The 15,339-nt window shown below is 39.1% G+C and overlaps 1 protein-coding gene across 3 annotated transcripts in view; it reads right to left on the bottom strand.

Annotated features, from left to right (window-relative positions):
* Window positions 1-15,339, bottom strand: part of LOC137139487 (TOX high mobility group box family member 2-like) — a 72,228-nt gene that overhangs the window by 28,156 nt on the left and 28,733 nt on the right. For all 3 annotated transcript variants that reach the window (XM_067526794.1, XM_067526793.1, XM_067526795.1), the window contains one exon: window positions 7,789-7,848. In XM_067526794.1, the coding sequence (XP_067382895.1) occupies window positions 7,789-7,848 (60 nt within the window). The remainder of the gene's footprint in view (window positions 1-7,788; window positions 7,849-15,339) is intronic.

The raw sequence follows: 15,339 nt of genomic DNA, 5'->3' as shown, positions 1-15,339 counted from the left end.
AAGTGATGCAGTTGTGGTGGTAGGGGTATAATGGTGCACTGTGAGTCACTATTAAGTAACAGTGCCTTTTCACATCAGCATCGCCCACATCGGGTGTGTGGTGCCAGGGTGTACTGAGGTGTTTCTGACTCAGAGAGAAGGAGAAAGAGAAAGAGAAAGAGAAAGAGAAAGAGAAAAAGAAAGAGAAAGAGAAAGAGAAAGAGAAAGAGAAAGAGGAAGAGAAAGCGAGGGATGGGGAGCAGGAGAAGGAGAGAGGGAGACGCTGGCCATACAGAATAAGTCAAGCATCTTGATTTCTATTAGTGTCCGATTGATAAAAACGTATGTCAGTTGCTTGAAATACATATTTTTTTCGTAATGTACTCATATCTTTATTCTAAGTAGGACACTACAGCAGGTCATTAGCATTCATGCACTTTTGTTCTTGCAGAAAAAATACATACAAATACAAAGGTTGTGGGGTGGGTTAAAATATAAAATCAACACTGACTAAAGTGAATGAATTAACGATATCAAATATATCATATATCTATTATACATGATCTAACCACATGCAGGTCTGAAATGTCATTTTTTAACAACTGTTAGATGTCAACAATTTCCCATATGTCTTGCTCCCAATGAATATGCTGGGAATGTCCAGTATGAGTTTGTGTGAATAGAGTTTAGTGGATGTAAATTAAAGAGGATTAAAGAAAGACATTAAAGAAAGGTGTTGGGTGAACATGGTTGAATAATAGCAAATTTAAAGAAGACTAAGAAATACACATAAAGAGAGGGAGACAGAGCCAGTATCCAACAAGGGATGTTTCTATTCTAATCTCGACCATCAGCTAGTGTTCTCTCGCAGCCGGGCCCAATCGATAGAGATGTGCAGCTCAGCAGGACACCTGGAAGCAGAAAACACTGTGGCACAAACAAGCTGAAACTTGCTGCTTCTCCAAAGACCAGTGGCCCCTGAGCTTCCTCCACAGGAACACGAAATTACTCCTTCATCCTGCTACTGGCTCATTTTGTCTTTGTAATACATTCTCTAACCAGCCATTTCCCTAAATCTTGCCATTTCTAGCTTTAATTTTCCTTAACCGATCATATGCACATTCACACACGGCCATGCATCTATGTAGACTGATTACAGAGCGAGAGGAAATGAGCTAAAACATAAAAATGCACATGGAGACACAGTCACTCAAACTGATCAGGCCTGATGTGAATCCAAATGAGGAACACTTATTGTAAATTTAAAAAAAAGCAGAACTGCTATGGTTGTAGTTGAAGGCAGCTATTTTGACCTGACTGCAGTCATTCTTATGCAGTTATAAAAGTGCTGCAAGAAGAGCCAACAGAGTTAGTATTTGTTTTACAGTGAGCAATAGTCTAATAATAACACAGAATTTTCCTCATCACTTTATTACTGAGTCTGAATTTATAATAATGTGATGAAATAACTTTCATCACATTTTTTGATGAAATTTGCTGCTTTTTGATGTTATGTCTGTAAGCTGAAATACAACAACAGAACAAGATGATGCCCCCAATTCTACAAAGCTACGACTGACTCGGTTTTGTCTGTAGAATCAACAGTCAGTGAGCACAACGCCTGGCCTGCATGTATTTGAATTGCTAAAAAAATCTGAGATGTGGGCGGCATTTCAGGGGTCTTTAACATGTGAATGATTCACACAAGTACATTCTCAGTCAATCGGGATAATTGAGATGTTTAATAATCTTTAATTCAACAAACTATCCCCTTAATAGCTTTGTGTGTGGGCAGATATAAACAATGCAGATCAACAAACTAACCCGCCCACACTTTGGCATATACACAGGAACCCTAACAGATGAACCAAAGAGAAAATATCAATATCATTAAAATGTCTAGAGTCTCCATATCAGCATCATGCATATCTGGAAAAGCAACCACCCAGTATTCATAGGCGTAAAAACATCTAGTTGGAATAGACAGGTTGTGTCTAAGCAAAAGGTAAAGATGTCCTTAACTGAGAGTCTGCAAAAATATATAATAATCAATAGTTAATTATAATAAATTATTCAATGCAGTTGTCTTTAATAAAAGTGTGTATAACCACTGACATTACATATGTCCACTACAAGAATCAGAAAATTAGGAGTGCAAGAGTGCTGACTGGAACTAGCAAGAGAGATCATATTTCACCTTCACTAGCTTCTCTCCATTGGCTTCCAATTAAATGTAGAATAGAATTTAAAACCCTGCTTCTTACATATAAAGCTCTGAATGGTCAGGCTCCATCATATTTAGAAGACCTCATAGCACCATATCATCCCAGTAGACCACTTCGCTCTCAGAATGCAGGCCTACTTGTGGTTCCCAGCATTTCCAAAAGTAGAATGGGAGGTAGAGCCTTTAGCTATCAAGCTCCTCTCTTGTGGAACCAGCTCCCAGTTCAGATTCGGGAAGCAGACACCCTCTCTACTTTTAAGTCTAGGCTTAAAACCTTCCTTTTTAATAAAGCATATAGTTAGTTATAGTTATGCTGCCATAGGCTTAGACTGCTGGGGGACCCACCCCCCAATGCACTGAGCTCCTTTCCTCCTCTTGACCATCTCTCCTCTCCTCTCATCCCGCAATTGTCACCCCTGTATGTCATTAACTCTGTGTGTTCTCTCCCGTAGTTGTCTTTGTCCTCCTCTGTCCCCTTCTCTCTGTCCCTTTCTGCAGGTGTCCCCCGGCTTTGAAGCTGTGTGTCTTCCAGCGTGAAGCTACTGGTCCTACCAATCTGCCCGATGTTTTGTTGTTGCTTTTTGTTGCTCTGTTCTTTTCTCTCTCCCCTTTCCACTCACCCCAACCGGTCGAGGTAGATGGCCGTCCACCCTGAGCCTGGTTCTGCTGGAAGTTTCTTCCGTTAAAGGGAGTTTTTCCTCTCCACTGTTGCCTATGGCTTGCTCCAGGGGGAATTGTTGGGTTCTCTTTATATATCTTTATAATCTTGACTTTATTCTGTAAAGTGCCCTGAGATGACTTTGTTGTGAATTGGCGCTATATAAATAAAGTTGAATTGAATTGAATTGAATTTAGAACAGAATAAAGTTACAAGAATTTTTATTTTACACAATTACTTAAAGTAATAAACACATCATGTATATGTATGTATGTATGTACAACACACATGTATTTGAGGGCAGTAAATAATTTAACATTAGTGTGCAAACTGTGGGCTAGTTTTATACAATATACACATTCTATCTTTTCACCAGCAGAAAACCTCTGCTCGGCTGCAACCGATATCTGCCAAACCAACTTTCGGACAAATAAATTAAAAGTTGCTGCCACCAGCAGCGACACTAAACCATGTTTGATTTGAGACCAACTTGTCCAGGTATAACACCCAGCTCCATCCCAAATTAACCAGCGTCTGCTTCTGTCTCGCGTCAGCATGAGCCTCAGAGAGCAGTAACTAGTGGCAGAAAACCAGGCTGTTGTCACTAAACAACCTTCGGCGGTGGTGTTTATTCATGGTGTGAGCACAGAAACCTGCACTCATACTTTTTCTTATTTTAATGTCTGCAGACACATGAAACTCCATCCCATTACAGTTGGACAAACTGTTGAGTGGCAGACCCAGGTACTACATCATAATAAAGTACATTACACAGCAAGCCTTCTATTTTCTGCGTAATTGGTTAAATAATATTTTTAGCCTTTAAATGGTAAAACATGAAGTTTGAACATACAGTAAAAAAAAACCCTTTGAAGCCAATTCTGATTAGTGGCTTTCTCTTTCTAAAAGCCCAGATATGTTATGTGCAGTGCAGTCTGCAGTCTGCGTCCAACAGCTACCTCGGTGCATATGCTTTCAAAGAGCCTAAACGCGCAAACAAAGGAGGCTCTGTTCTGACTACATGCACCTTTTTCACAGGCACATATCATATAAAGATTTGGGTGGGCTTAACTCAATGTAGTAGTAAAATTTAAGGCTCCTTCTTTTTTAACATTTTTGGCCATTACAGAAGAATAAAAACCTAAAAAGTGGAAGTTTTACTGTAGTTCTATTCACGCAATACAGCAGATAAATATTAAAAAATATTTCATAGCTTATATTAACATAGCTGGGGAATGCTTAAATCTTGCCCTTCCTGCCGGAATCCTCAGTTTTATCATGGACCAGCACCAAGGTGGCCCTGGATGGCTGGGCAGGGCCACACCTGGTGAGGTGGGATATGATCCTGCTGCCTTCTGCACCTCCAACCTGATGCCCTGTCCATTGAGCCACCAGGCCCCCAGTGCTTAAACCTTAAACAATATCTCAAATATTGTTTCAATATTTCAACTTCAATTTGTCTGATTTCCTGTAGCTTCATTGTAACTTTAAAAGCAAGTTATATGTGCCATGTATATGGCTAATGCATACAATTAAGCATCAATAAAGAAATTATTGACTCATATTCAAAGCATTCTGCAGACATTCTGTGGATACGATGATTTAGAAGGTATTTATTTACATTCATACTTAGTTTAACCTCTTCAGACCCTTCACCAGGTTAATGATTGCAAATGCACGGCCTTTACTCGACTGCTGGCAAAAGCCACAGAAATTGTTAATTCCGCTCCAGATCCAGATGACATGCTTAATTACAAGGTGTGCGCATAATTATGCACAAGACAAACAGAAAGTCATGGTTCTGAATTTAAAAGAAATGTTGTTAAGGTAGTTAAACATGAGATGGTATTTTATTGTAATTATTTCTATTACTGTTCAATGTGTGGATTATTTTTACTATGATTCCATTATTTATTTGGCCCATAACACATCAGAAATCATTTGGCTGTATTTGTTACTTTAGTGATTTATGTCTTACATTTAAAGAAGTCCTATTTTTAAACAATTGTGAGGTTAGAACATGTGCTAAGTGCTCAATGCAACCTTCAACTTAAAAATGGAGGCACACATCCTCCCTTTCATATTCCAAATTAAATCTGCTGTATTAAAGGATCTGAAACCAAACAGTGGACTCTGCGTTCAAAGTCCTATCCAGAAATGGTGTGTAAGCTTTTATTTGACAGCACTGACAGAGCATCAACTGCAACTGACATGTTTTGAAAAGCCCAAATTGCTTTATCCACTAAGGAAGTATTTGTTGACACAACAGGGAAAACCTGGAGTGCGTGTCGATGATTGACACATGACCGCTGCAGCAGAGAAACTACAAAGCTGGACATTTATCCCAATTAGCACACACCCATGTAGGCACGCAAAGTGATATAATAAGGCCAGACCGGAAAATGTGGCTAACAACGATAGACCTCATAGTCTGTGATGTGTGATATAAGTAGACAATAAGCTGCTAAAGCTCCTACTCGACCCCTCATTATAGTCACTAAATCCCAACATCAAAGTAAAGCCAACCTTATGGCTATAGTAGTGTGTGTTTGTGAGGGTGTGTGTGTGTGCGTGTGTGAATGTTGAGGGGTCGTTAAGAGTGTATGTTTGTCTGTATTTCTGGCCACACGCATATGTTGTTGTTTGTCATTCTTTATAGGGGCCATTTTAAGTTGTACACCCGGAGAGTAAGCACATTTTTGAGACATGATGACATTTTGGCTGCTCTTTACTTCTTCAAAGGGCTGTTTATAGAGAGGGGTTAGGGTTGTTAATGTTCTTATTAGATTTACTTTAAAATCTTCAGTAGAGGGCGGCTACAGAAATACCAGTATATACGAGGTTTGTAGATGTCTAGCGTAATCACAAATGGTTTTTTGGAAATGGACATGGTCTATGAAGTTTTTAAAATATCATTTGTCAGGAACTAGTGAACCACATATTACATTTTATTTATCCCTAGGGTATTAGAGTGGCAACAGCAGTTTCAGAGGCTGGTATCTAAAAACCAAACCTATAAAACTCATAATGTAAAACCGAAAGTGAATGCATGGCTAAACACCACCAAAGTAAAGTAAGAAAGTATGTGTTATGCAATAAGTAAGAACTGAACCTTTTGTGTCAAGACTGGCTTTAGGTAGTTATGTTAGTTACAATTAGGGTTTTATACGATGTGAGTCCTCAAAGTATGAACATGTGTGTTTGTGAATAGTTGGCATGTATGTAAAACAAAATAAAATTGAGGACGTCTACTAGCACATGTGTTTATGAATTATGAATAACTTTGTGTCAGAGAATGTGTGACTTCCTATTACAGTATGTGTATGAGTGTGTCTTTTTCTGTGGGACAAAGTGTGTGTGTAAATGCCCCAATGTCCTCAGCTTTCTGTCTGCATCCTGTGACTTTCTGACAGCATTTGGCAAGGTGCTAACCGACGAGGAGCCTCCACCTTGTGGCGTTTTGTCAGAACATGAAGGCCTCGCTGCTGGATCAACAAATCTTCGAGCTCCAAACTCTGCCATATGTCTAGCCATGTGTTCCTGTACCAGCTGGGAGCACTCAGCATCATGCCTGTCTGACTGAGTGTGTGACTGGGACTGCGAATCCCCCGACTGGGACCAGTACTTTAGTGAGCCCGGAGTGATGAACTGTTGCTCCTCTTTAGGTGTAAGTGGATTGTCTGGCTCAGTGGGTTGACATGGCACTTACACTTTCAGGGCTGAGGATTTAAATCTGATTTAGCTCTGGTTTGAAAGACGTAATGTTGATGTGTTTTGCATAAATCCGGCTATTTAGTATGCTAATTTCAGCCATCTTATTCTGCATTAAATGTTTTTCTCAACATGTTTTTCCCAAATGCTGTTAAGAATTTTAGAGCATGAGAATTTCTAAAAAGAATTAGAAAAAACACCAACAACAACTTTTCTATGCGTTAGCGATCAAGTGCTCTGATAGGCAGCCCCAGGAGATCCAAGTGGGTGTGTCACAAAACTCGTTTAGATGCTGTGTGCCAAGAAGCAACTGTCTCAAAAATGATTTTGACATCTCCACTTAATCTGTGGATTAGTGGAAAAACACATGTTTCATCCAGATCTGCTGCCATCAACAAATAATACAGGGCTAAACAAAATGACTCAGATGACTGAGTGGTGGGGCATGAGCAGCCATGGTGGATCAGGTATTTTAAAAAAAGGTTTTAAGATTTTTAATGGTTTTACAGTTTTTTTGGTTTTAATAAAATGATAAAGATGATTGATGATTAATAATCTATAGTGACTCCAGGCCAAATGTGATTGAATCACAATCAAAAATCAATTAAGGGCTTTAAAGTTTTGATTAATGTTTAGTTTAGCCAAGTGATTATTTTTATTATTTGATGGTTATACAATTTATTTCTTTAGTAGCTCCTCACGTATTTTCTTATCTAGGGTGTACAACTTTCCAACATTATGAGATAAACCTAAACTAAAAATAGGTCAGTCTAATATCCTACATTTAAAGTTATTAAGATACATGTCTGTTTCAACGAGATTTGGATTTACCTGTATGACCATTTTGATGACTATACTCTGTGCAGCTTTTAAACTGTGTGGCAGGCATCTTGAATATGCTTTCTGTTCCATTTATTACAATTAGACTAGACTAAATAGCAACACTCTATAACAAAGCTAATTTTTACAGGAGCACGACGAAAGGCTCCAAAATGTCTGCTCTGTTAATTTAACCCCCGCTTGAAACACCTTCATGCTGATTTTATTTCAGGGCTGTTGAATGAGACTAACTTAGTTTAAGCTGCAGTAGGTGTGCCTAATAAAATGAATACTAATTTGAGTATGAGTTTGGCAAATACAATAGCTTAACACCTTCTTCAGAAAATTATTTATGTAAGATTGTAGGGCTTATGAGGAAATATGTGGGCTGTCTTACCTGGTTTGGTGACCGAAACTCCTGGTTATTGTCATTCATGTACATGTTGTCACCATCAAACTGTGGACAGAAACAGAAAGAAGAAAGAAATAAATATTTTATGCAAGAGGAGGTTTGAAAAAAAAGGGCACTGTGGAGGAGGTGCAAAGAGGAAAAGCTCTTCATGGGTGGCCTGAAGTGTGAGACTAATGACTTTGTCACTTTGGTTAAACCTCGTGGTGGACTGGCAGCGTGGGTAATTACTGTTCGTCAGTGGGCCAGTAATTAGGCTACACGAGCACAGTGACGAGAGAGGGCTTTTCCCAGTGGGCTCTGCTGTGTGTGTATGACAGAGAATGAGTGTGAACGAATCTATGAGTGCATACAGTAGTAAAGCCTGTGTGTGTTGTCTTTGAGGTTGTGTATCCCGCATGCGTGTGTGTAAGTCTGTGTGCGCCACACAGCGAGAACATACAGGACTGAGCTAATCAGGCATTTAAAGATCTCTTGCTGCAGGTGCCAAAACACAGTTTGACATGAGGCTGGGATTCACGTAACGACAAGTGACCCTTGACCCCCTGTGGAGCTGGGAAACAAGAGTCACCAGCTGAGCACTACATGCAACATGCTAGCTCTGATGTCTAATGTGTAAGTAAACCCCTGAAGAATTATCCACTGATATCAGCTTTGAGTGGGCAGATTGTGTTTTTTGTAGCTCCAGAGAAAATGAGATATTGCCCCACTGTTAGCTCAAAAACTGAACCTGCTCTGTGTCCAGGTAACTGAGAAACTAGTACCATGTTAAGAAGAGCTGTATTGTTTAATGCCCTTGGCTTCCAGAGGCATCAAGCTTTGTCATTCCATGCTTGCAGAAAATGGAACAAATGTTGACTGGATAATAACATTCAACACACACGCGTGCGCGGGCACACACATGCACACACACACAGACTTACACATATGTCAAATGAAGCCTACTTTTTATTTGTTGACTGAGGTCATTCTTTGTGATATCAATGCAGTGAAAGCTGCAAGGAATGACAGCAGAGACAACATGATCAAACTAGACAGCATTCCATGTCAAATTCCTCAGATGTGAAGATACAGGGGGGCGTTTTTCATTTGGGGTGGTCTGCTTTCTGTCTACGGAGAAAGCGACAAAAAGCTTGAAAGATAAACACATGCTGAATGTGAGTGGATACAAATTGATTGTAAGATATACCTGCTCAAAACAATACCCAACTAGGTAGACTAATGGACGGAAATGGACAGAATTCCTGGGGGGAAACCTAATATCTATCCTGGTAGACAGGAAAAAGTCAAAGTAGCTAAATGAGCATTTGAGTGGTGAGAAAGAGAAATTACTGTACATTATCGCAGTAGAAAGGCCGGGGGAATGAGCGGATGCCTTGTGGCAATGGTTGGTTAACGATGCATATCATTGAAACCCTTCTGAGGATTCACTAGATTATTCTAATCATGAGATTTACATTCAGCCTCATAGCCAAACATGAAATTGAAACAAGTGCTGCATATGCACTGCATTTAGCTTCGTTCACACCTCACATGACTGAACAAAAAGAAAAGTTAACGCTTATTTCAAGAGAAACTGAATGCTGACAAAATTTTCACCACTACAACGTGAAGATAAAGATGCTAATATGCTTAATGAAGCATGGCTGCATCTATCACCTGACAAAAACAGCAGTGAGAAGTGACTGAAGCTCATATTGAGGCCAGAGTGATGTTGACCTTGGTGACATTTCTGCAATAAACTCTTCGCTCCTCACATGAAAGCCTCTTGTCCTCGCCTAACTGAGCAATGTCATTCCATTGAAATCCACTTTGATATCACTGGTGACATAAAGCCATTTAGATAGCTTCTATGGTATAAGATTCTCTCGGGTGAAAAGAGAGTACAGTTACTGAATGATGCCATTTTCATCTACAAAAAGACTGCAAGATCTTGTGTTTGAGGCAATTCAATCCTGAATTATTTGAGTGCAACCCCTCATTCCTGTTACTTTCTGCTCTAAAGGAAGAAATTAAGTCAGACACTGCTCATTTTCACCAATTACATCTGTAATATAATATTCATCAAAAAGGCCAACGATAGCCTGAAAAGGTCAGCCATTTTGTGCTTCAACATGGCTGCCCATATATTGCGATGTAAAGCTGTTTCCCCTTGCTCTTCTCTCGATAGCGCTCCTTTGCACTGCCTCGCTCTCCCACTTAAAATGCCAATTTATCCTCGGCTCAATGCTATCAGCTCTGCCATTACTCCAAATTTACTGCAGAAATCAGCTTTCTCTTTCCACTCCCTTTCTCTTTCACTCTTTCTGACCCCCTCCTTGCTTCTTTTTTTTTGTCTGTTCCCTTTCCCATGTTCCCTTTTCCCATGTTCTCCCCATCCCCACCTTTCTCTGTGTTGCAACCTCCCTCTCTTTCTCTATCCCTCCCTTACCCTCATTTCCTCATTCCCTCTCTTTCTTCGCTGGGCCTTGGCATCACTTTCTCATCGGCAGTCTAATTGGGCATTCTGCCTGAGACAAGGGCCTCATTAAGCAGTAATTACACACATGTTGTTTTCGGCAAACATCTCTATTTGAATTGCTTTGCATGGTAATTGTTCAGCAGGGACCACTGCTCGCGATGTTTCCCTCTGTGACACATGTGGTGCTGGGAGAAAGGAATAAAAACATGGAAAAGAAATAGAGAGTAGAGAAGGAGGGGCAAAGTGAGTGGGGGATAGTGAGAATAGAGAAAAATAATAGATTGAGGGAGAGAGACAAATTGAGAAATAAAGAATACAAGAAAGGGAAGAAGGATGAGAGTTAAAGAAAGGCAGAAAAGAGACAGACTAAAAGGATGAGGGTGATGCTATTGCAGTAAATGGAGAAAGACAATGAATAAATGACAAAAAAGGTAGACAGATTCAGTGCGAAAAGAAAATGAGACGGCGAGAGAATGAAAAAGATGCAGAGAGTGAATAAATGAGGAAGAACAGTGAGAAAGTAAAGACAGTGACAGAGAGTGAGACAGAGAGTGCGTCCCAGAACTAGGTCAGGCCACACAATCATCGACAAAGCTGAGCGTTTCAAAAATAATGAAGCCACAAGGTGGAAGTAATGCTAACTAGCATATCCAGGGAAAACATGTAATATTTACACAGTGTTAATGGTGCAATACATCGCTGGGCTCTTTTGATCTTGGAGTGCACCAGTGAGACAGTTGATGGCAGGATTGGAGGAAAAATTACTCCACTGACTCCACTGAAGTCAGTTTTGATTGATTCATATACAGTAAGCTCGTCATAAAGCCTTCTGGTAACATCTGTTTGTGTGTATGTGTGTGTGTGTGTGTGTGTGGGGCGGGGGGGTTCTTGTATAGCAGTGTAGTGCCATAACTGTCCAGTCATTAGAGAGAAAAATCATCTCATAATGATGGGAAAAAAATCATTTTGAATTCTAAGAAAACAAATACCTCACAAACAAAATAGTGCAATATTTACAATAACACGAATAACATGGCATAATAAAAGAACCAACAACACTGAAACCTAGTGAGGGTAATTAATTACATAATTGTGTGCGCTAATATAACAACCACACCGCACCAAGAAGTGCTTCTTCCCTCTGCAAGCTTCACTCATCAGGCTTTACCTGTAATGGAAAGTAACTTTGGAAAGTCACCTTGTTAGTAACACTTGTTTAGCACAGCCAGACCTTATGGTACTTTTTATAAAATATGAAGCTTTGTTAGAGATTAAAGTACTCAACAATACATGAAGTAGTTTAAAATCCACTTTACCATCTGATTAATCAAAATGTTACTTTAATTAATAAGTTAATTGTGAATATTATATATTTTTTTAAATATATATATATACCTAATTTTACAGTAAGCTATTTTTTACATTGTTACAGAAGTACTTTTGCTTAATTATCTTACCACATCTTTCTTCATTTAGTACTATATTTTATATATATCACATTGCAATATATGTTGTATGATAAATGATATGATGTTTTACTCGTACCCAAACAACATTCATTTAGATTACTACAATTTCTGTAACAAAAAAATAGTGTATCACACTAAAGAACAACCACAACAAAGTTTTAGAACTTTTCAATTTATAAAAGGGAATCTATAAGCAGAATGTGTAATACTTGTGACTTTAAAAGCCTTTGCCCGTATGCCAAGTCTCTAAAAATAATTCTCTCACCAAGCGGAATTAATAAGCCCAGAACAGTACACAGCCATTCTGTGAAGAAAGGGGTGTGGTGGTGGTGGAGGTAGGGGGGCTCATGCAATATGTATGCCTGTTTGAGCACCCTTCTTCCTCATCTTCCCCCTCTTCTCTTTATTTCTCTTTTTACATCTCTCTCTCCCACAGCCTCTGCTCAATTAAGCTGTAGGAGAGACCTAACAAACCTCAACCTGAGACAATGTGCCACTGAATTTTGATGTTGCCCAACTTGTCACTGTTGGTTCAAAGTCAGATGAGAGGATGAGACAGAGAGACAGACAGAAAGACACACTTGTGTGCAAACAAATATGTGCAGGCACATTCAAAAGAGGAGGAGTGAAAGACAATGAGAGTGAGCGGCAAGACAGTGAAAGAGAAACAGAAGGAGAAAAAAAGAAGGAAAGACAAAGAAAAGAAAGAAAGAAAGAAAGAAAGAAAGGCTTTAGTAGATTGTTTGAGTTGCATAGGAGAAGGAAAGAAAAGGAGGGAGAGAAGAGAGACTATAGTAACAATTCTGGTGTTGCACCACGCCCCAAGCAAACAATGAACATGGGCAAACAATGAACATGGCACACACACACACACACACACACACATACACACACACACACTCCCAAAGACCATAAAAAGCGCAGCCTGTGGCCATGGCGACACATGCTCTGTTGTCGTTAGATAAGGGAAACAGGGCCTCTTCCTGGGTGTGAGAGTTTGATCCTACACACAAACTACACACACTAAACACAAACACACACTACATGAGCATACTCTGTTACAGCAGCCACTGGGGTCATATCCACTAACACTAAGCATCCTATATATACTCACTTTTATCGCCTGGATGGTTCATTTTCATACGCAAAACCTAGGCCATGTTTATCTGGACACACTCTGCTCCGGTCAGGGGACCACATAGTCGGCATGATCAGATCTGGACAAGATAAATACTGTAGAGCTACTTCCCATATCACTCAGTGGGATTTTGATGGAATTCTGTTTGGAATTCACTGGCCTTGTGCCATCCTAGAAAGTATTTAGTGTGAAGGATTGGAAATATGAGTCATTGTAGCGCTGTGTTTCCTCTGTTAGAAGACACTGTGCATTACCTCTCCTGGTGATGATGTTAGAGAAGTGTTTAGTTTTATTGTCAGAGATGGTCCCATCCATCAGCTCACAAGTAATGAGCATCAGCTCTGTCTGTCCTGATTTAGTCTACAGCATTCCACACTGCAACAATGGAAATACCATACACAGGAACACACAATGCTAAACACAGCGTGAGAAAAAAAACAAACTTCTTCACAAAAGACACAACTCAAGCTCCAACCGCTTCCAGCTCCACCTATACTATGTGATGTGTGAAACAAAAAAGACGTCTAAAGCTGTCATTCATCCACTTTCTGTTGCACTGGAGCAACCACAAAACACAACCAACAGTCAACAGCAGAAATGGTAAAAGATTGGAGAGGAGATTGAGTTTGTGTTTGTGTCTGTGTGTGTGTGTTTGTGAAGGCCAGGTGGGGCGGTACTAAATAATGTTTTCTTTCCACAGTGACTTCAGGTTCACCGTGAGTGATTACATTCGTAGCATGATAAAAATCTCACACCGATGGTCACGCATGATAGTTTATACAGTTTTAACAGCAATCATAGGTCAGTAGCTTTAAGCTTGTTTAAAAGTGTAGTTTTTCTGCTTTTATTTTCCTGTCTCAGATAGTTTTCACCTTTCAATCTTCACAATAAGCAAAACACGAATTATATTATGATTTCAGGTGAGAATTCATGGCAAATCAATAAAATAAACAGTATTTTTTTCAGATCTAATGGGGAAATATAGCCAACAATAAATAATGTCATATTTCTGACAATAAGTTTAAAAGAAAGAACTCAGCAACAGCACAACAGAAACACATAGCTGGTTCATTTCTATTTATCCAACCAGTATTTATTTCTTTACAAATGATACTGTGGCAGATGACTAAATTTCTAACATGGTGTCACTGATTTTAAGGAAACAGATAAATGTGAGATTTAATATTCACATAGACAATCAATGAGACTCTCACCAGTAAGTGGGTTTCTTAAAATAAACTTCCTTTAATTTGATGAAGCATGTTTTACGGTCACAACATACAGTAATTGGCTGGTTTTCACTCAAAGAGCATTTATTAGTAAACTTGAGATTGAACCAAACATGTACTGGATTTTACGTATTTGGCAATTCAATCCAAAGCAACATCATTAATCAGCGCCAAGTAAAAAGAAAGGGGAAAAAAGGAAGAATGGAAGAGGAAGAAAGATTTAGTGTACTATCAGAAAATTAAAAATTAATGACTTCCTGGAATAATCAGATTAAAAAATGCAAGAAACATTTTTCTGTCTTTATATCTATCACAGTTCATTTCAACACTACTGATTCCCTCATTAACCCCCAAAGTATTCACCAGTGTGAGTCCTCCAAGGAAGAGTGTTTTTAACTTCTTGGTAAATAACAGAGCATAAGATATGGAACTGGGCAAATGGACTTTACTGTAAATGCCACTGATGGCCCTTTTTCCTTGGTGGGTGTATGAACACAGTCCTGGTGACAAAAGCAGTATTTGCAATTTCATAGTTGTTTTACACCATTTAAAAAAAGTTTTTTTAATATTCATTAAATAAATAATTAATCTTGGAGCCTAAATCCTGAGCACAACTGATATTGCACTCTGCTTTTATGCAGATGACATTTATTTCACGTTTTATACAAAATTTAATTAACTCTACTTATACCATTGTCTAGCAGTTCTGTTTTCAGCTCCAAGTGGCAGACAAAGTTAGTAACTAGTGGAAAATATACTGGAGCATTTAGCAGCCAAAGTTGTTGGACAAATTACAGTTGGACAGTTAAACAATTATAAACCTTTGCAGAAAAATCTATCTAGCTTTAACTTTAAGTTAAAGCTCCTCCGCCTTGGGAACTCATGGATGAAACATGGCTGCATTTTATCTTAAAGAGGTACACGGGCGTCATCATAGAGCCTGATTATGTTTGGCATAACTTTGTCTGTTTAGTAACAAAAGCAGTGTGTAAAAGAGGTCAAGTTATTTGTCACGTGTAAATGCACACACACACAGTTATAACAGAAAAATAAACTCAGACCAAAGTTCCACCTACACACCCTCCCTCATCCTGCTGTGGTGGCCTTCAACTGCCTGCCTGTTAACCAGTGCTGAGCATCAAACACAGTACCATCACATGTAATTATCATCTAGCCCCAGCAGGTGCAGTTATGCTATACTTAACAACATAGGTGCTACTATGAGCAAAAAGTAGTTATGCC

Source organism: Channa argus, chromosome 13 (assembly GCF_033026475.1).
Source record: "Channa argus isolate prfri chromosome 13, Channa argus male v1.0, whole genome shotgun sequence".
Lineage (NCBI taxonomy): Eukaryota > Metazoa > Chordata > Actinopteri > Anabantiformes > Channidae > Channa > Channa argus.
Note: the sequence above shows the minus strand (reverse complement) of the source record. Positions and strands in the feature narration are given on the sequence as shown.